The sequence below is a fragment of the Meriones unguiculatus genome, chromosome 1 (assembly GCF_030254825.1).
Source record: "Meriones unguiculatus strain TT.TT164.6M chromosome 1, Bangor_MerUng_6.1, whole genome shotgun sequence".
Lineage (NCBI taxonomy): Eukaryota > Metazoa > Chordata > Mammalia > Rodentia > Muridae > Meriones > Meriones unguiculatus.
In genome coordinates this window covers 80,489,264-80,509,918 of record NC_083349.1, presented here as the reverse complement: position 1 = coordinate 80,509,918, position 20,655 = coordinate 80,489,264, and the positions used below count along the sequence as shown (strand labels likewise).

General features: G+C 47.4%; 2 protein-coding genes across 4 annotated transcripts; one reads left to right on the top strand and one right to left on the bottom strand.

Moving 5' to 3' along the window:
* Positions 1-4,293: 4,293 nt before the first annotated feature.
* Positions 4,294-8,042, bottom strand: Cks1b (CDC28 protein kinase regulatory subunit 1B). Its single transcript, XM_021631262.2, has 3 exons — positions 7,885-8,042; positions 5,227-5,354; positions 4,294-4,790 (listed from the first exon to the last, which is right to left on the bottom strand). The coding sequence occupies exons 1-3, from the start codon at positions 7,941-7,943 to the stop codon at positions 4,738-4,740; spliced, it is 240 nt and encodes a 79-aa protein (XP_021486937.1). The 5' UTR covers positions 7,944-8,042; the 3' UTR covers positions 4,294-4,737.
* A 239-nt stretch (positions 8,043-8,281) lies between these two features.
* Shc1 (SHC adaptor protein 1) lies at positions 8,282-20,598 on the top strand. 3 transcript variants are annotated; one of them, XM_021653983.2, is made up of 13 exons: positions 8,282-8,437; positions 12,282-12,449; positions 12,999-13,069; positions 13,560-13,623; positions 13,761-13,880; positions 14,274-14,327; positions 14,901-14,952; positions 15,127-15,253; positions 16,891-17,077; positions 17,161-17,230; positions 17,312-17,443; positions 17,578-17,816; positions 18,957-20,598. In XM_021653983.2, exons 2-13 carry the CDS (start codon positions 12,285-12,287, stop codon positions 19,083-19,085), a joined length of 1,410 nt encoding a protein of 469 aa, XP_021509658.1. In that variant the 5' UTR covers positions 8,282-8,437; positions 12,282-12,284; the 3' UTR covers positions 19,086-20,598. The 3 variants fall into 3 exon arrangements, with proteins under 3 accessions (XP_021509658.1, XP_060248260.1, XP_021501896.1); XM_021646221.2 differs by lacking the exon at positions 8,282-8,437 and having other exon boundaries at positions 11,521-12,449; XM_060392277.1 differs by lacking the exons at positions 8,282-8,437; positions 14,274-14,327 and having other exon boundaries at positions 11,508-12,449.
* Positions 20,599-20,655: the final 57 nt, after the last annotated feature.

Sequence of the window (20,655 nt, the reverse complement as noted above, 5' to 3'; positions counted from 1 at the left end):
CATGCCAAGCTCTGTATTCGAATGTGTGCTCATTACTGTTTCCATTAGCTAAGACTAATTCTAGGCTAAGGGATCAGAGGCTGGTAGGGTTTTTTTTCTGTTTGTTTGTTTGTTTTTGTTTTTTGAGACAGGTTTCTCTGTAGCCCTGTCCTGGAACACAAAGATCCTCCTGCCTCTGCCTTCCAAGTACTGGGATTAAAGGTGTGTGCGACCACAGACGGTTTTGCCTCTTATACTAAAGGTTCAAGAGATTTTCCTGCGATACTCCCTTTCCCATGGATGTCTCTGGGACGGGAGGCCCAAGATACTGCACCAAGCTGGGGTTTTATTTTGTAGCAGGAAGAAGCTAAAAAAAAAAAAAATATTTATTAGCATTAACAATTGGGAGCGAGCTCTACAGTGTGGAACCTTCGCTTGTTTCTAGTATAAACGGAAAAACTACTTAAGCCTCTTTGACATTAAAAATTAAAAATTCTTTCCTGCCCCACCTGCCTCCAGGAGAACAACACTTTTCCCTTGTACTCACGTTGTACTCCTCATTCTATCTTACTCCTATGTCAGTAGGAGTACCTCGTACTCACATTGGGAATTCATCATCCTATCTTACTCCTGTGTCAGTGCCCCTCCATCCTCTGCGGTGCCGGAGAAAATAGTTTAATCATCTGGGATCTTTTTTAAAAGTTCTATTGCAAACTGGTCCTGGTGGTGCAAGCCTGTAATCCCAGCACTCTCCGAGGCAGTGGCAAGCAGATCTCTGTGAGTTCAAGGCCAGCCTGATCTACAAAGCAAGTCCAAGATAGCCAAGGCTACACAGAGCAACCTGTCTCCCAAAAAACAAAGCCCTATTATTGTATGACTGGGTAGGAGGGCAGTGCCACAGCATGCATGCCTCTAGAGGTCAGAGTACAGCTTTTTGGAGTTGCTTCTTCCATTCTTATGTGGGGTGGTCCTGAGATCTAACTCAGGTAGTCCAACGTGGGTGGCAAAGGCTTTTCGTTTTTACTTGTTGAACCATCTCACCAGCCCTAGGATACTTACAATATGTAAATTATGATCCAGAGATCTACATTTCCCTTGGGATTTTGTGCTGTGACTTGGAAACATGCTAAATCACAACTGGCCATATTTCACTCAATGAAAACTTTTCAAACAAATACACTCACTTTACTTGTGGAGAATGTGCTGGCAATATAGTTTAATGTTAGAGTACTGATCTAGCATTGTGAGGAACTGGTTTCATATCCCAGGCCTGATGCTATAGGGAATGTAAGACCAGCCTTAAGTAGTAAGTCCTGTGGGGTTTCCTCAGTTTGGAAAAAAAAAGGTGGTGGTGGTGGTGAGGGGAATGAATGTGACCAGAGTGTAGTATATATTTGTTTGAAATTGTTAAGCTGAGAGTGGTGGCAGACACCTATAATCTCAGCACTCAATAGGTAGAGGCAGGTGGATCTCTGAGTTTAAAGCCAGCCTGGTCTACAGAGTGAGTTCCAGGCCAGCCAAGGCCACATAGTAAGACCCTTTCTCAAAATGAGCAAATAATAATTTAGAAAGAAATATATTAATACATATTTTAATCTCTGAATGCTCTATCTGCATGTGTGCCTGCATGCCAGAAGAGAGCACCACATCTCTTTAGAGATGATTGTGAGCCACTAGGTGGTTGCTGGGAATTGAATGAAGGACCTCTGGAAGAGCAGCCAGTGCTTTTAACCTCTGAACCATCTCTCCAGCCCTGTTGTAAATTTTTAAGTGCACATTATTAGAACTGTTAACATAGTGCTGAGCCCAGTTCTCAGGATTCCACGAAACAGTATGCCCAAGAATCTGCACTTTGAACATTTCCAGGTGAAGAGGCTTCCTTTAGGTCTGTGATGGCCGAGGAGAAATGCAGCAGCAGTTGCTTTTGTAGACCTGGGTTGGATTCACAGCATCCATGTGGTAGCTTCTAACCATCACTTCAGTTCCAGAGCCTCTGATGAGCGTGCATGTGTTAGCAAAATACATACAACATAAATCTAAAGCTGGGCATAGTGAACACCCTCAGTCTCAGCACTTTGGAGACAGAGGCAAGGCCAGCCTGGTCCACATAATGAGATCCTGTCTCAAGAAAACCAAATAAATCTAAAACAAAACAAAACTTGTATACAGTGACAATTGGACTAGGAATAAAAGAATAATGGGTGGCAGTGTCTCTTAAGTGTACGCTATTACTAGGTGAACATCTTTTTTCAAACATCAAGCAGGCCTGTGTACATTCATGTGTCACAGTTGTGGAGGTCAGAGAACAGCTCAAAGGACAGCTCTCTCCTTGCCCCAGTACCTTAAAGTGCTTAGGTTTGGTGGTATGCCCATTTGCTGAGCCACTTTTTAAAGATAAGTTCTTAGATATTTATGTATGTAAATGCTTTGCCTACACGTATGTATTTGCATCATGTTTGAAGGGAGCTGAAGGTAGGTCTTCTGCAAGAGTGACCAGTGCTCTTAATCACTTTGCCACCTCTCCTACCCTGAACCACCGTTCTTAAACAGCTAGTTGATACCTACCATTGTTTACATTCAGTCTACACTCCAGAATTTTTTGTAAAAAAAAAAAAAATTAACTTATGGGTTAAAAAAAGGTGAGTTTGGGCTCTGTAGAGGCCAAAAGAATGTGTTCAATCTCCTGGAACTGGAGTTACCATGGTTGTGAGCACCCTGCGGAATTAAATGCAGGTGCGCTGAAAGAGTAGCAGGTGCTCTTAAAAGCTGAGCTTTTGTTTGGCCCACTCCAAGGAATTACTCTAGGTATGACTCTGGTGGGATCAGTATTGAAAGTGTCCAGGCAGTTCTACTACTCAAACCCACTTGAAATCCAGCCATCAGTGACAGTGACGTCACAGGAGCTGGGGTCCTGTGCAGGCACTTCAGCCCCAGAACAGCTCCAGGTCCTCCTCCCGTCTTTGGATGCTCTTCAAATGTTGGGACTGTAGAAAACAGTTCATTTGCTTTGATGAGTCCCAATAAAAACATTACCTTAGGCCAGTAATCAGAGTGAAACACCTTTCAGTGAATGTTTTTTACACTGTCCAATAAACATAAATTAGTTATTGGAATATTCACCTAAGCCTCATTATTGCTAAGAGCTGTTTCCACCATCCACCCGAAGGTGCATCATCTGAATGTGTGGGGATAAGGTTGAAGTCAGTCATCTCCACCTAGCCAACATTTGCACTGGGCTTTTGCTCTCCTAATCTGGGCAATTCTAGGTTTTATAGAGGTCACATAGCCCTCAGGGCAGATTACAAGTCTGACCCTTCCCTGTTAAGGAAACTGCTAGCAAGCAGCTAGAATTCCTAGAAACACCTAACCCTGCTAAGGATCCACCAGTGGCCTTCAATTGTACTTGGGAGATCCTGGCCCCGGCACCACAGGATAATTAAGTACTGAATTTTCCTTCTCGTGACAGGACCAATAAGTATCTCTGACCCCCGACCCCACAGAATCAAAAAAATCTTATAACCACAGTATTAGATTATAAAAACTTCCTTTAATCAAGGCTGATAACATGGAAGAGATCTGTCAGATAAAATGGAAAGTTTCCAATACATTGAGACATAAATCCCTTGAACCCCCCCGCCCAGGGTTTATATTGCCCTTGATTTCACATGAATAAAGGTTCCTGCTTTCTCAGTTCAATATTGTCTAAGATTGGGAGGTGAGGATACCTGCTGAACACTCAAATTTGGTTTGCCTATCCAGGCAACTACCTGCCCGCCACTGTAAGTTCCTTAACCTCCTGAGGCTTTATTGCTGATCAGCTAGCCTTGTGCTGCTGGTTTTGGTGGGCTTCCACCATTCACTGTCCACAGCACTGCTGTGTCTCACCTGATCTACCTTCTGGTGGCTCTCTGGCTTCTGCTATGCTCAGGACAGCAGCTCAGTCAAGAGCTGTAACACTCTGGTATCACAACAGGCCCTAGGGCACCTGAGATTCTAGCGCCACCAGTGCTCTCATGCTAACACTGTGGAAAACCCTTTCCACACTCCGGCTTAGTGTACTGGGGCTTCACCCTAAAGCACTCTAGCTGATAAGAGAAATTGAACTTGTTTTTCTACCGAAAGCTGAACTCCCTGACCCCAGCTAAGATCCAGATCCCAGCCCCGCCAGAAGCCCGTCAAGAAGGAGTCAATAGCATCACCTTGGTTGCAGAAAGGGGGATAGTGCAGAATGAAGGATGGGGGAGGGGCAGGAAACGACGAAAAGGAACACTGACCACAATGACACATGGATAAGACGATCTTATAACCACAGTATTAGATTATAAAAACTTCCTTTAATCAAGGCTTATAACATGGAAGAGATCTGTCAGATAAAATGGAAAGTTTCCAATACATTGAGACATAAATCCCTAAGTCACCATAAATACAATACCCAATAGTGAAAACCACAACAGCAAATTCACACCATCTCTGTAAGACCCATGATCTGATTTCACATGCTTCTGAGAGATGGCGATTATGGCGTGCTGATACAGAGCACACTAGGGCTTGAGGTCACACTCATCTGACAAGGCTGTGGCATTGGTGGCTCAACTCAAGAAGCAATGCAGGTACAGCACATTCAAACAGTGTATCGAATGAACATCCTTTAAATATCTAAGTGGAAAATAAGAAAGCAACACAATCAGGCTATCAGAAAGATGGTAGGAAGTAAGGACAGCTGTGTAAAGCTTGAGACTGAAAGTTGGTTCGCCAGCTTCATTTCTTTGGCTTCTTGGGTAGTGGCCGCCGGAACAGTAAGATGTGAGGCTCTGAAAGAATCAGTGAAATCTCAGAAAGAAACTCACACCATTCTAAGCACAACCAATAGTGTATGCTACCAGTGCGCCCCAGCTCTCTGCCATGTACGGAGTTATTAGTTTTTTTCTGTTGTTTGTACAGCCCTGGGTGTCTGGTGTCTTACCAAGAAACAGAACTGCCTATGCTTATTTGGAACACTTGCAGTCATTTGCAGGGGTCATAATCAGGGCATATGGGGCATTTACCCTCTGGCTAAACAGTTTGTGCCCCCCCCCCCTTAAGGTTGTCCCTATCCTCCTAGGTAGTTTACTTATTTTTATAATTCTGGCTTCTCTGCATAGCTAATGAGAAAACAAACAAAAAACCCTGTAAATGATGTTCTCCCTCTACTGTGCTGGTTTGTAATCTTCCTCCAGCCAGAGTAAAGTTGCTTTACATTGCACTGACCTGGTTCATGGATCATGTAATGGACCCATCCCTGACTCTGCTGCACACCAAGGTTCCTCCACTCGGATTCAGACATCAAATGGGTTTTAGGGACCAGCTTGGCTATGTCCTTGGGCAACATGACATGCCTGTAACAGAAACATGTGGATGTGAGTGAAGAGTTTGTGCCAGTAGTGAGTACAGTCTGCTGGCACTGACCCACATGCACACACACAAACAGAGGAAGAAGAAAGGTCAAGAGTGTGGTAGCTCACACCCATGGTGATGCTGGCTGGCACTTACAGGGAAATGGCAGAATTACCAGGCGTTTGGGGCCATCCCGGGCTACAGAGAATCTGTGAAAACAAGCGTGTAGCCTAGTGTGGGGACACTCCCCTTTAATCCCAGCACTCAGGGTGCCTCAGAATCTCAGTCTGAGGCTGATTTACAGAACAAGTTCCAGGATAGCCAAGAGAAACCTTGTCTCAAAAAAACAAAACAAATTTAAAAAACCAAACAACCAAACCAAACCACAGACAGAAACAGCAAAAACAAAAAACCAAACCAAACAAAAAACACTAAAGCAGTAACTAGTTCCTGATTATTAGGGAATTTGTATAATCTTACTATGGACTGTTCGGCAGAGGGAGCTAGAAACACAGATTTCATAAATTTTCTTTAAAAAAATTTTTTTACTTTAAATAAATACGTATATGAATGCTCTATTTGCATGTGAAGAGGGCAGTAGAGGGTATAGATGGTTGTGAACCACCACGTGGTTGCTGGGAATTGAACTCGGGACCTCTGGAAAAGCAGACAGTGTTCTTAACCACTGAGCCATCTCTCCAGCCCATAAATTTTCATTAAAAAAATATTAAAAACAAATTAATGAGCCATCTGAGTGGAAGAATAACTGGCTATCAGACACTGATGGTACCTGTATTCCCTCCATTTCTCTATAAAGGAGAATATGTAAATGTTCATATTGAACTTCATTTTCAACTCTTAAGGGAAATCCCATGCTTTCCTAACCAAAGGTCAATGGCAAAAAAAGTTACCTGACTTGACTCAGACTACCTCAGGTAGACTGACTTTATCATGTTCAACGAAGATAAACTAAATGCTTCCTTTGTAGTAGTAACAAGAGAGGGGTGCCATTCCCCACCCCTCATTCCAGGTCAAATGCCAGAAAAGAATTTCCACTCTAATAAGGCCCGGCACCAAAACTATGACTTAGATGCACAGACTCAAAATGACCATCCTTTAAACAAAAATGCCACCACTGAGCTAAAAGTTACATCTGCTGGGGGAATGAAGGCACTCATTTCTTCCCTGCCATGCAATGCAGTAAGCAAACCGTTTTAGTTACAGACACAAAATGCAGCTGGATCGAACAAGGCTGTGGTTGCTTATCCCACCCAAGTAACAGTGCAGCCTGACCCTGCTTAGATTCTGAGACCCAGGTGGCTGATGGTTATATATTTTTGTCAATACACATCCAGTTCTCCAGGATGTCTGAAACAGGACAAGTGAAGAGACACAGAAAAGCTAGTTTTCATTTTATGCTCTCTAAGGAGAGATAATACAAATCAGGAAGTTGTCTTAAGGAATACAGGTCAGCGAAATATCAACCTCTATGGGACCTTGTCTTCCCTCATTTTCAATTTATAATCGAGGACTTGGTACTATCACACGCAAATGCCTGCATGCTTAGTGCAAGAAATTTTTACAGTGCTTGGCAGATAGCCAGCACGTGGACTCTATAAATATCACACAAGCTGTTCTCTTTGCTGTGTTCTCAGGGTCTCACCTCAGGAGTCTCCTCTAACAAAACTTCCCTAACCTTCCCTCTTTCTCACACCTGTGCTCAGCTAGTACACATTAACGTTCTTTCTAGAGTCAGTTTACTCCACGTTCTTTTAAAGTCTGTCTTAAGCACTGATCATACATTCCTTTGTTGTCTTGAGACAGGGTTCTATTCTGTAGTGTAGGCTGACTGGAAACTGACAATCCTGCAGCTTCCAGAGTGCTGGAGATTAAAGGTGTGAGCTAGCTTACCGGCTTATCTTGCATTTTAGCAGAACACTTGAAACCTGTGCACAAATTCATAACTGATCAACTATTTGAAGGGTATCCCCCTACGTCCACAGTCTTCATGCAAGTCCTGCAAACTCTCTATCCAAAACAAGGCTGACATACACGCTCCTTTTCTTCTTCATAAACTAATAACCACCAACCCTGAGGCTCTCTCCGAACTGTCTTTTCATTAAGAGCATGAAACTTCCAGCTTTGAATTGACCACTTTCTTTCTCCCAGTAGACTTTAGCAATGCGAACAGGTCCTATTTGGCAAATTAAACTGCCGCAACAAAGTTATGCGGGTGATGGAAAATTCCCAAAGGTGAATCTGATCGGAAACTCCAACACGCTTCTAATTTGACAGACGGCCGCCCCAAAATCCCTTTCATTGTTTTACAACCGCGTTTACAGTTTGCGCATGCGCTTTGCTACTGCACCGATCCAACCCCCACCCCACCGCCCGCTAATCTCTTGCGCACGCGCCGGTTCTACACTGTTCACTCCCCCTCCCCCGGGCAGCCCCCGGCCTAGGTAACTAACTCCTCGTGTGCTCCTTTGTGAAGGCGCACAACGTGGCTGTAGTCCCCGCGCCGGCACTAACCGGTACTCGAACTCCTCGTCGTCGTATTTGTCCGAATAGTAAATTTGTTTGTGCGACATAACGGCTCTGCCCGAGGGCGCTCAGCCCCGCGCCGCTGGCCTCCAGACAACTCCCAGCAGCACGCGCTCCCACCCTCTTTGGCCTCGCTTTCAAACACACCGCCTGCACTTCCTATTGGTCTCCTCGGCCGAAGGCGGGACAGCTCCATTTGGAAGTACCCGATTGGCTGGCATAGGCGTCTCCCCGTGTCGTAAATGGAGTGCGGGGCTCAGGTTTCTGAGGCGTGAGCTGGGTCAAACTAGGGTTCTCATTGGCTTCCACTGAGCCCCGTGCGCCTGCTCGCGCAGTCATTGGCTGGCGCTGGAAAGCCGCTGGTAAGGGAGGGGCGGTGAGGTAGGGGTCAGGGGTTACTGAGGCCGGAAGTGAGTGTAATAAAGTTTGTCTGGGGAGGCCCTGGCCGGGGTAAAAGTTGGGGTGGTGGCTTAAGCAGACAGTTGCGTGATCCGGAACCAGATCGGCCCGCGGTGCGGTGCGGAGACTCCATGCGACCCTGGTAAGTCTAGGCTTTCTCTCAGTGGCAACCCACTCCTCTTCCACCCCGGAACCCCTCTCCCAGGACCCTACTTCCGGTCTTACTGTGTAAGTCCCGCCCTCGAGACCCCCTCCCCGGAAGTCCCACCTTTCAATTTCAAGGGGTTCCCTGAACCCCATCTTTCTTACCGTCGCGACCACGCCCTGTCGTCCTACTTCCCTGGAAATCCCACCCGCAGATATGTTGCCCATGTCTCCGCAACAGTCTTTTCTAGTTCTCTGAAATTGCCTCTTCGGGATTCTCTGCTAAACCTAGTCTATCAAAAGCTTGGTTTCCAAAATGGGCAAAACCTTGGTTGTGAAAGAACGATTCGACTTTGTAGAGGTGACGCCTCTCTGTTACCCCGCCCCTCTGGCCCCGCCCCTTCCACTGTCCACGTCTGGTCCAGGGAATGTGGCGCATTCCTCGTTAGGGACTTGGCTTCTTCTCCCTGCTGGAGTTGGGTCCATGCCTGAAAATCCTGGTCTTAAGTCCTGGACGCTTCACCTGCTTCTATATCCCTCTCCATTCTTTAAGCCTTGGGCTTAGTTTTCCTGATCGCTGGTGCTCCATCAGCTGGGAGGTTGAAATTTGTGGTTGTAAGGCAGGAGCTTATTGGCAGCTTCGTTTCTCCCGTGACCTCCGAGAATGAATTAAGTTGAAGGGGCTGGCAAGGGAGTGGACGACGGAGTGGCTTCTTCAGACACTCTTGACCCTGCCGCTCCTTTCATGGGCAGCCCCCATCCCAGAGACAGCCATAGATGTATCTTACCATGCCTGGATTGGACTAAGCATTGGTTTGTGTAAACCTAACAGGAGCGAAAGTTTTTCTGCTGTCAGAAAAAACAAAAAACTGTTCTGGAGTCAGGAGTAGGGTTTAATGTCATTTCCGTTGTTTTTAAAGACCCCTCCCCCTAACCAGATAGCTTGTTTGGCAGTCATCCTGGCCCCACTTGCCCAAACTTCCCGGCTGGAAACATTCCTGAAGCCTTCGCCATTTCCTGCTATTTCCTGCCATTCCAGCTTCCTCCCTGCTGGGCTGAGGTGTTTAACGCGGCTCTCCCCCAACCCCCGTTTCCTAACTTTGGTCCGGTAGGCAATCTCCCATCTCTTTAAGCAAATTTAAAAGCTCTTGCTTTCCACTTTTCCCAATTGTGCACACCTGTTGGTCGTTCCTTGCCTCTGGATATGAAGCTACCAAAGCATTCATCTCTCAAGATGAAGAAATCATAGTGTGTTTGTGTGATTGGGAATATAAGGCTGTGGCAGATTATTTCCCCCTCCTCAGCGCAAGAGCAAACAGAATGACAGAATTTCTTTTCAGGAAGAGGTGTGTTCAGTAACAGCTTTCCTGGGATGGGGACTAAGGGCAGATGAGAGAGTGAAGCATGGTATTTAATCAGTTCTAAGTGCTAGTTAGTAATAGCCAAACAGTTCTTATTTTTCAAAATAAACCTAGGGGTAATGAATGAATGCCAGAGGCTCTTCCTGTAAGGTTATGGGACAAACTAATTAAATAAAGACATTAGGTGTACAACAGATCATATAAAAGAGGTTTATTAGGTGGATATGGAGAGAGAGAAGGGAGAACAGGACATGATGGGGGAAAGAAAGAGAGGAGGATGCACGCCGATAGAGGAAGGACCAAGAGAGCAAGAGAGAGACCATGTATCGGGTTTTGTCTTTTTAAGGGGCAAGGTAACCATGCCTTCCAGGTATGGCCACCTGGCCATCAACACATGATGACATCATAAGGCAACCCAGAAGCAGGTTTTGTTCCAAAATCCTAGCGCCCCCCCCCCCCACAGGTTTTCTCTGTACCAACCCTGGCTGTCTTGGACTCACTTTATAGACCAGGCTAGCCCGGAACTCACAGCGACCCACCTGCCTCTGCCTCCTGAGTGCTAGGATTAAAGGCGTGCACTTCACCTGGTCTACCTAAGGATAATTTGGAGGTGAGCCTGGAAAAAACTATCTTTTAGCTGGCATGGTGGCACACACCCTTAATCCCAGCACTTGGGAGACAGAGGCAGGTGGATCTCTGTGAATTCCATGCCAGCCTGGTCTACAAAACAAGTACAGTCAGAACAGTCAGTGCACACAGAGAAAACTTGTCTTGGAAAAAAAAAAGTAATTTTTTTATTTGGTTATTTATTTTTTTAAGGAAATAAGTGATAGTTTATTCTGGAGCTATTTTGATTGGTTACTTTCTCTAACTTCCTGTATTGGCTTTAGCCGAGTTGTGGCAGGAAACTGTGGGCAAAGAAATACGGGTTTGGTGTTGTTATGCACTTGGCCAGATCCCAACTTCTGGTATCCCTTTCTCCTTCCTGTCTTATTAACACAGATTTGTTTATGGCTCTGTTATCCCTTTGAGGCCTGTAGGCACCAGTTGTTTGTTGTTTGTTTGTTTTTTCTTTCTTTTTCTCCTACCTCCAAAGCCAGCCCCATCCTGTTGGGTGGGATTTACAGCCTATAAGGAGTAAAAGTATGCCTTGTAGGGGTGGCCTGAACTCTATATATACTCTGGCTTTCTTCAGCAGGCCAGTGGGAAAGGGGGCTTAAGAAGTCTGTTCGTCCTTTGTAGGTGACATATATAAACAGACTTGCTCTAGCTCTTGCCTGGTAGCCACCAAATTAGCTTTTATCCCTCCAGTTTCAGCATTTCCTTTCCTCTTGGCCTGCTCCGCTTCCGCTGGGACCGCTTTCCCTTCCTCCTTCTCTGTTCTTGTCCACAGCTGCAGTGGTGTGGGCATGCTAATGGCCCAGGTGCCCTGAGCTTCCCCCTCATTCATTGTATGGTGGGGGTGGTCTGCGCTAGCCGCTGAGGGAATTCAGGTATTTAGCCAGGACTGGAAAGGAAACGCTAAATTTGAGGTCTCCCCCCCCCCCCCCGTCTGGCCCCCCTTCCACACACACACCTTTTCCACCCTCAGCAGCTTCTGTTTCCTTCCTTATCCCTCCTAGCTGTCCCTGGCTTCCTGCTCTCCTTGGCTTGCCCTTGTCGGTTTGGATTGATCCAGAGTTTCTTTTAACTCCTTGCTTTCTTTTTCCATCTTTCTTTTCTGCCTGGCACCTTCCTCCTCCCCAGACAGATGAACAGTTGTTTGTATTGGGCAGGGTAGATTGGCCTGGCTAGCACAAATCGTGTAGGGAGTTGTCTCAGCCCCTTTGAGCCTGTGAGTCAGCACTGTCCTGGGGATTGGTCTCTTTCCTTAGTTCCCCGCCCCTGGGGAGGAGCCAGTCAGCTCTGGGTCCAGCCTGTACTCCTCAGCCATAAGAGGTTTTCCTCGCGGGGCTCGGCAAGGATGTGGTCTGAAACTGTCTAGGTCTGACGTGGGAGAGCAGAGGCCACTTGTCCTTCGCCTCCCCAGGTCTTCTGTTATCACCCGGCTGCTGAGGTCAGACCAGGCTAAGGGCCTGGGGATGCCCCCTGCCTGGCCCCCTTGCCTGAATTGGCAGGGGGGCCGGGCCGGGCAGCAACCCCCCTTCTCACCTAGCCATGGATCTTCTGCCCCCCAAGCCGAAATACAACCCACTTCGAAATGAGTCTCTGTCGTCGCTGGAGGAGGGGACTTCAGGGTCTACCCCGCCGGAGGAGCTGCCTTCCCCATCAGCCTCATCCCTGGGACCCATTCTGCCTGTGCCGGGGGACGATAGTCCGACTACCCTGTGTTCCTTCTTTCCCCGGATGAGCAACCTGAAGCTGGCTAATCCTGCCGGGGGTCGCCTAGGGCCCAAGGGGCAGCCAGGAAAGGCTGCTGAAGATGGGGAAGGGAATACAGGGGCAGCCCTTCAGGACTCGGGCCTCTTGCCCCTCCTCCAGGACATGAACAAGCTGAGTGGAGGCGGTGGTCGCAGGACTCGAGTAGAAGGGGGCCAGCTGGGGGGCGAGGAGTGGACCAGACACGGGAGCTTTGTCAATAAGCCCACTCGAGGCTGGCTGCATCCCAACGACAAAGTCATGGGACCTGGGGTTTCCTACTTGGTTCGGGTGAGTGAACACCCTCCTTTCCACTCCCTCCCATACCCCTTCCAGTTCCTCTGCTCACTCCAGATTTGCTATTCTCCCAGTTTTAAACCTGCTGCATCCCTTCTCCAATTCTCTGCCCTTATGCTCTATCCAGCCTGGGAATCTTCTGCCTAAGGTCCCCTTTCCTTTTTTGGTCCTCCCCTACCCCCCAGCTTACACAATGCCCAAACACATTAGCTGCTTTCAGTAAGAGTTGAATGAAAATGACTTCTTGATTCTTCCCTCTAGACAACTCCCTTTGCCAAATGTCACTCCATCCCACCCAATGGCTGCTATTTCTCTCACAGTCTCTCCACAGTGCATGAAGGGCCTCTTTGGTGGCCTTTTTTTTCTGCTTTCCCTTTTGCCATATACCTATGGGATGGTGGCCCCCAGCATTGGGAAGGGTACTTCACCTTAACTTCCCTTAGGGACTACATAGGGTAAAGCCCTAGAACCTTCAGCAAAGGGCCGGGCAATGGGGGTGTGGGAGGGGAACAGCTGATCCCTTCTTCCCTTCTTCCTCCACAGTACATGGGTTGTGTGGAGGTCCTGCAGTCAATGCGAGCCCTTGACTTCAATACCCGGACTCAGGTCACCAGGTTAGTGGGGAGTCTTGGGATCATTGAAGTTACAGAGGTCTCAGTAAGGGAGAGGAGGGAAGCTGGGCATTTGGTGGTGGTGCTGGTGGTGACTTCTCATAGGTGGTCAAGAGAATTGAGAGAAAGTTACAGCAGTAAGTGACTGAAAAGAGCCAGCTTTACCCTGGAGCACCCCCTTACCAGTCTAGCTTTGCAGACTGTGGGAAGATGGACTAGAAAAAAAGGGGTAGGAGGTTGCTGCTGCTTTGGGGAAGGGAATGGAACATTTGGTAGCTGGGAAGAGGTGGGGCTATAGCCACTGAGGCCCTAACCCAACCAGCCAGGAAGCAGCCCTCAGTGTCATCAAATATTAAAGCCCTTAATTCAATCCACCACAACAAAGAGCCTGGAGTGCTCTGGGAGTCTGGCCTGGTCTTCCCTTCCCCCAGCACTGTGGCAGCCCCAGCCAGTGGGAGGCCAGTGGTGGGTCTGAGTACCCCTGTTTCTCCAGGGAGGCCATCAGTTTGGTGTGTGAAGCTGTGCCTGGTGCCAAAGGGGCGATAAGGAGGAGAAAGGTATATGTGGTTGGGAGGTTTATGTTAGAGCTGGGAGTTGGGAGGGCAGGGGGAAAGCAAGTGCATGTGGGAAGCAGACAGGAGTGTTTCCTGGTTCTGGGAAAACTCAGACTCTAAGACTCTGGGCCCTTTCCTAGCCCTGTAGCCGCCCTCTCAGCTCTATCCTTGGGAGGAGTAACCTGAAGTTTGCTGGAATGCCAATCACTCTCACTGTGTCCACCAGCAGCCTTAACCTCATGGCAGCAGACTGCAAACAGGTGGGTAGGGCTCAGGAAAGAGACCAGAGAGAGTTATGGGAGGGTCAAGGGGGGACCTGAAGGCCAAAAACTTGGAGTCCTCAGGAGTAACTGGAAAGTAGAGAAGGGAGAAATTAGAAGGGTTGGGTTCGTTCAATCTCAGCACGCAGGAGGCAGAGGCAGGGGGATTTCTTTGAGTTCCAGGCCATCCAGGGCTTGTACCTCACTCCACAAAAGAAAGAAAGAGAAAGAAAGGAAGAAAGGAAGGAGAAGAAAAGAATCGAATCTAGGGTAAAAAGCCAAGAGAATGAGACTGGGGCTCCAAGGTTCTGAGTTGGGGTGACAGTACACACTGACTCCTGAGACTGCCTGACATTTACCATTCCCTTCTTCCCCGTCCCCTGCCCTCATCAGATCATTGCCAACCATCACATGCAATCTATCTCATTCGCGTCTGGTGGGGATCCGGTGAGTTGGGGAACAGGAAAGATGGGGGTGGGGAATAAGAGACTAGAGGCTAAAAAGATACTGACTGGAGGCTGGCCATGGTGGCACACACCTTAAATCCCAGACTCAAGAGGCAGGTGACTGTCTTGAGTTCCAGGATGGCCAGGTCCATTCAGAGAAATCCTGTCTCAAGGAACCAAAAGAGGGGGTCTGGAGAGATGGCTCAGAGGTTAAGAGCACTGGCTGTTCTTCCAAAGGTCCTGAGTTCAATTCCCAGGTAGTCCGTAACCATCCATAAAGGGATCTGGTGTCCTCTGCTGGCATACAGTCAGAACACCGTGTGTATGTATGTATGTATGTATAAATAAATAAATAAATAGGTGGCTAAATAAACAAATAAGTAAATAGGTAGATAAATAAATATTAAAAAAGAAGAAGAACCAAAAGAGGGAGGAGGGAGAGAGAGAAAGTACTGACTAAAGAAGTGGGGGTGCTAGGATTGTGGAAGTATCTGAAAAGAATAGTCTTGGTGGGTCAGGAGTGAGGTGGAGTTGTGAAGTCTAGCTAATCAGTCTTTGAACCTACTCTCTCTAGGACACAGCTGAATATGTTGCCTATGTTGCCAAAGATCCTGTGAACCAGAGAGGTGAGGCTTTTGTGCAGCACTGGCTGTAACCAACTGTCTGAGAAAGTGTGGGATCACTTTTCCTTATTCTTAGCAGTTATACTTGATAGGGCTATTCTACTGAGAAGGATTACGGGTAGGGCTCCTGTACATATGTCCTCCCAGAGCTTACCAGTGGTTTCTGTTGTGCCCCAGCCTGCCATATCCTCGAGTGTCCTGAAGGGCTTGCTCAGGATGTCATCAGCACCATCGGTCAGGCCTTTGAGCTGCGCTTCAAACAGTATCTCAGGAATCCACCCAAGCTGGTCACCCCACATGACAGGTAAGCTGGTGGAAAGACTGTTAAGCACCTCAGACTACTGTTGGGAAGTAGGTTTTTTTCTTTCTGTGCTTGAGCTCCTAGGGGCTCAGCAAAGATAGTGACCTGTGTGCCCCTGTTCCCTTTTCTGCTATGTTAACCTGTCCAGGCTCATCAAGAAAGTCTCTGAGGGCCATGCATGCCGCAGGGACAGTTTCTTCCTTTTGTTTGCCTTGGGTGGGGTTATATTCCAGCACCTCCCGGTAGGTTGCTTTTTCTGACTGGATGAACTTTTAAATTCTCAGGTACCTCACTTTTGGCCTGTCTCTGTATTCTTGTACACTTTTATTTTTCTTAAAGATTTATTTTTATTTTATGCATATATGTGTTTTACTGCACGTATATAAGTGTATACACTGCCTGTGGAAGTCAAAGAGGGCATTAGATACCCAGGAACTAGAATTATAGGTGTTTCTGAGCTGCCATGTGAGCTCTAGGAACCAAACCTGGGTTCTCTTCAAGATCAGCAATGTTCTTAACGACTGAACACCTTACTCCCTCATTATTGTTCTGTGAATTCCTGCCTCTAAAGGTCATTAAGAATCTGGGTTTTTTTAAATAATTTATTTAATTAGTGTAACGGTGTCAGATCCCTTGGAATTGGTGTTATAGACAGTTGTGAGCTGCCCTGTGGGTGCTAGGAATTGAACCCAGGTCCTTTGGAAGAGCAGGCAGTGCTCTTAACCACTGGGCCTTCTCTCCAGCCCAAGAATCTGGATTTTAATCACATCTTTAATCCCAGCTCTTGGGAGGCAGAGGCAGGTGGATCTTTGAGTTCTAAGCCAGCCAGATGTACAGAGTGGTCTCTGAGTTCCAGGACAGCCAGGGTTACACAGAGAAACTGTGTTTCAAAAAAAAAACCTCTAGCTTAAGAGAATATATTTTTCCTTTTTTGTGCATGTGTATACGTTTGTGTGCGTGGAGACATATGTTGGTGTGTGTTGTGTGTATGTAGAAGTCGATGTCAGTTGTTTTCCTCTATTGCTTCACACTTTGTTTATTGAGGCAAGATCTCTTGCTAACCTGGAGCTTGCCAGATACAGCTAGCAGCAACCAGCTTGCTCTGGATCCTGTCTCTGCCGAAAGAGTGCTGGGATTACTGGTGGCCATGGTTGTACAGGTGGCCTGGCTTGTACATGGGATCTGGTGACCTGGGCTTTGATCATTACATTTTATCCACTGAGCTATTTCCCAAGTCCCAGCATCTCTTACTATCGCTATGCTTTCTTCCTTAAAGTTTCAAGAGAGAGATAGTGTGGCCATTGAGGACTCTGTATGTTAGACTGTTCTGGATATCCCCATTGTTCAGTAGTGCTTCCATCCCTCTTAGGAGTTGGCATAGCTGTCAAAAGTCAGAGGTTTTTGGCTCAAAACAAAATTAAATCTCGACTCTGCCTCCTTTTATTTGAGAGACCTTGTATAAATCTCTCTACAACCTCTGATTTTTATTTCTATTTTTAAAATTGTGGAAGGAATACCAGCCTTACAGGGTTATAGCACCAAGCCTCAGGGTTGACCCATACTATATGCCTGTTCTTGTCATTTTGTGGGTCTGTTGGCCACATCATTACATCCACCTCCTCCTAATCCTTCCTTCTCAGAATGGCTGGCTTTGATGGCTCAGCTTGGGATGAGGAGGAAGAAGAGCCACCTGACCATCAGTACTACAACGACTTTCCGGGAAAGGAACCCCCTCTTGGTGGGGTGGTAGACATGAGGCTTCGGGAAGAGGCTGCTCGACCCACTCTCCCTGGTGCCCAGATGCCCAGCCACTTGGGAGCTACACTGGTAAGCTGCCAGGATGGCTATACTTTTAAGTCTAGGGTGGGTGTGGTTGGCCTGGGTCTCAGGAGATTTCTTCCTTCTTGCAGCCTATAGGACAACATGCTACAGGAGACCATGAAGTCCGTAAGCAGATGCTGCCTCCACCACCCTGCCCAGGTGTGAACAGTTTGCCAAAAGGGACAGGCATGAGTACAGAAGGCAGGGCCAGGATTGATGTAGTCTGTCTTTCTTTAATAGGCAGAGAACTCTTCGATGACCCCTCTTATGTCAACATTCAGAATCTAGACAAGGCCCGGCAAGCTGGGGTTGGGACAGGGCCACCAAATCCTTCTGTTAATGGCAGTGCACCCCGAGACCTCTTTGACATGAGTGAGTTTCTTGTAGCTCCACCTTCCCTTGTTCCTTCTTTTCTGCCTATTCACTCTTACCTGGTTTCCCACACTAAGTCTAGGTCTTGGGTGTATGTTGGGCCAGTTCTCCTAGTCATGCCTCTACATCCCTAGAGCCCTTTGAAGATGCGCTTCGGGCACCTGCACCTCCCCAGTCCATGTCCATGGCTGAGCAGCTCAAAGGGGAGTCCTGGTTCCATGGAAAGCTGAGCCGGAGGGAGGCTGAAGCGCTGCTGCAGCTCAATGGGGACTTCTTGGTGCGGGAGAGCACAACCACACCTGGCCAGTATGTGCTCACTGGCCTGCAGAGCGGGCAGCCCAAGCACCTGCTTCTGGTGGACCCCGAAGGTGTGGTGAGTATGGCAGAGGTATAGGAAGGGGTGGCAGGAAAAGTACCATTCCACTCCTTACTGCTTTCTAGACTTTGTTCACTAGAGGCTTTCTAGAGGCCTCCTTTGTTCTTTAGATACTTGTATCTAGGCCAGCATTTGGCTTAAGGTTCCTTCCTGCTATCTCTGAGTCTAAGCTGTGTTCTTTTCAGTTCTGACCAGTCCTCAAATCCCAGACCTTAAGTCTACCAGCACTAAAGAGTGCTTATCTGATCTATGCCCCTGTTGCTAAGTGAGGAAATGACCCCGGAAAGGTAGTGATGTGCAATGTTAGGTGGTTGGGGGCTAGAGACCCCAAATTTCCTCTTCCAAGAGGAATCAGGAGTCTCCCTAGCTTCTTAAGTATAAACTCGGTGTCCTTTTTTCTTTTTTAAAATCTAACCTGCCTTGCTATTCTGTACAACCTTGGTTTCTTTTCTTTTTTTCTTCCTTTTGTATTTTTCAAGACAAGGTTTCTCTGTATAGCCCTGGCTGTCTTAGAACTCCTTGTGTGTACACCAGGCTGCCCTTGAATTCAGAGATCCACCTGCCTCTCACTCCCAAGTGCTGGGAGTAAAGGCGTGCACCACTACCACCCTGCTTGGTTTCCTTTCTTTTCCTCTTCTTCTTTTTTGTTTTTTGAGACAGGGTTTATCTGTGTAGCCTTGGCTGACCTAGACTCAAGATTTGTAGACCAGGCTGGCCTCTGCCTCCCTAAGTGCTGGGATTAAAGGCATGTGCCACCACCCCCTGGCTGTTTTTGTTTTCTTCTTAACCTTTTTTTCATGTTTTTATATTGTATATTCTCCTTTGAGACATACCAGCTTTCAAGTCAGAAGTTTGTTTTTTTTTAATTTATTTATTATTACAATTAGCCTTCCTTGTCTCCTCCCAGTCCCACTCTCCCAAGTCAGACTGGTGTCAGCTTCCATGGTTTCTAGGTTCATGTCTCCTTCATCTTCTCCCAGTTCACTGACATACCCTTTCCCACCTGTATGACTGTCTTCTCTGTGAAGATGCTGAGATAATCATGGCTGACCTGCCCCCATCTTCCTCAGTCTTGGGGCTAAGGTCTTACTGAAGCCTTAACTTGAACTGTGACCCTCTTATTTCCCACCTTCCCAGGTTCGGACAAAGGATCACCGATTTGAGAGTGTCAGTCACCTCATCAGCTACCACATGGACAATCACCTGCCCATCATCTCTGCGGGCAGCGAACTGTGTCTACAGCAACCTGTGGATCGGAAAGTGTGATCCTCCTCAGCCCTTCCTAGAGGGTGCTCCCCACTACCCCCAACTGTGTTCTCCAACTCATGGAACCTCTGTTCTGTGGGTCTGGCCTTGGGTGGGAGCTGGGAGCAGTGTGGATACAGGGTTTAGTGTCCACCTGAGAGAGAGGGTTTTAGTTAGGAGCCTGGGGTAGCATCCTGATTCTGCCCAAACCTCACCAAAGTATTAATGTACAGAGTGGTCCCTTGCCTGGGCCTTGCCTGTGCCAACCTGATGCCCTTCCCCCAAAGGGTGGGCTTTTATAATGGAAAATGCCCTGTGGTGATGGGCCCATTGGAGCAATTTCCCTTTGGGGGAAGGGAATAATCATACCTCTGGTTTACCCCTGGTCTTCAGGGTACCCCAGATCCCTCTTAATACATCCTACTCCCTATGCACCCCTTAAAACTTTGTGCCTTTGACTATTGTAGGTCTGCAGATACTTTATGCAAAGAGCTCTCAGGCCCTTCAGTTGGGATGGGTTGCTGATACCGTGGCTTCTTAAGCCCTGTCCTGCACCCTCTCCTGTGTTTAGGGACAACAGGGGCAGGAGTGGCAGCTATCTCCTCTGCCTTTTGGATGTGCAGCCCTTGCCTTTAATCACAGCACTCAGGAAGCAGAGGCAGGAGGATTTTTGAGGCCAGCCTGGTCTACAACAGAGTGAGTTCCAGGACAATCAGGGCTATATAGAGAGGCCTTTCTCCAAAAACCAAAAAGAGAGCTTGCCCCAGAGCCTCCCTCCTGGTGGTGGAGAGTGGAATGGCAGGATTGGACCCCTGCCTTGCTCAGTGCCTCCTAGCCTCAATCCCTTTCCCCCAAGGCGTCTGTATACATTTAAGCCTGCCCCTCTCATATCTGCATGTGTGTTATAGTCTACAGCCAAAGTACAGCCCTTCTGACTACAACCCCATCCGGCCTCCCTCCTTTGGGATGGGTGTGTGTACAGTCAGCCTTCAGGTGGGTTTTGTGGATGCTCTGAGACTGAAGCAGTATACAATCCCCAGTACCATGTGTAGATCTGGAACTGCACTCTCTCTTTTCTAAACTTGCATATATTTTAGGGCTGTAGATTTCTTTTCTTGGTTTTGTTTTCATTGCTTACTTTTGAGCACAAAATTCTGATAATTGAATAATCGATTACATTTATACATCACCTCATTGAGTTTTCTTTTTTTTTTTTTTTTTTTTTTTTTTACAACTGTTGGGATTTTACTCCCTGGCCTAAAAGTAACTAGGACAAGATTCTTTTTTCCTTCTTCCACAAGAGCCCTGAGCAGAAGTTTGAACAGTGTTGTGGAGTCATGATGTGAAAGCTTACTTTAGATCCTGCCCTCCGCTTGCAGGCCCATGAGACCTGCTGTGACAGAAACCCTGCAAGCTCATTCTGTGGACCTTGTGGACAAGGGTCGACTGGTTTTCAATCTCGCCTCGCCAATTTTTGGTTTGGATATCTTATACCAAAGGGAAATAGCCTTCATTAAAGTTCCTATTTCTTCTACCTCGGCTTCTCAACACCTCTGGAAAGTCTGATTGATGGGGGCCCATCAGTGGGAAG

Coding starts and splice junctions, on each gene's coding strand:
- Cks1b (XM_021631262.2), bottom strand. CDS start 7,943: ATGTCGCACAAACAAATTTACTATTCGGACAAATACGACGACGAGGAG. Junction 5,355..7,884: donor GACGAGGAGTTCGAGTACCG/GTTAGTGCCGGC, acceptor TTTCTGTTACAG/GCATGTCATGTTGCCCAAGG. Junction 4,791..5,226: donor TTACATGATCCATGAACCAG/GTCAGTGCAATG, acceptor TGATTCTTTCAG/AGCCTCACATCTTACTGTTC.
- Shc1 (XM_021646221.2), top strand. CDS start 11,958: ATGGATCTTCTGCCCCCCAAGCCGAAATACAACCCACTTCGAAATGAG. Junction 15,254..16,890: donor CTGGTCACCCCACATGACAG/GTAAGCTGGTGG, acceptor CTTCCTTCTCAG/AATGGCTGGCTTTGATGGCT. Junction 17,444..17,577: donor CCGAGACCTCTTTGACATGA/GTGAGTTTCTTG, acceptor CTACATCCCTAG/AGCCCTTTGAAGATGCGCTT.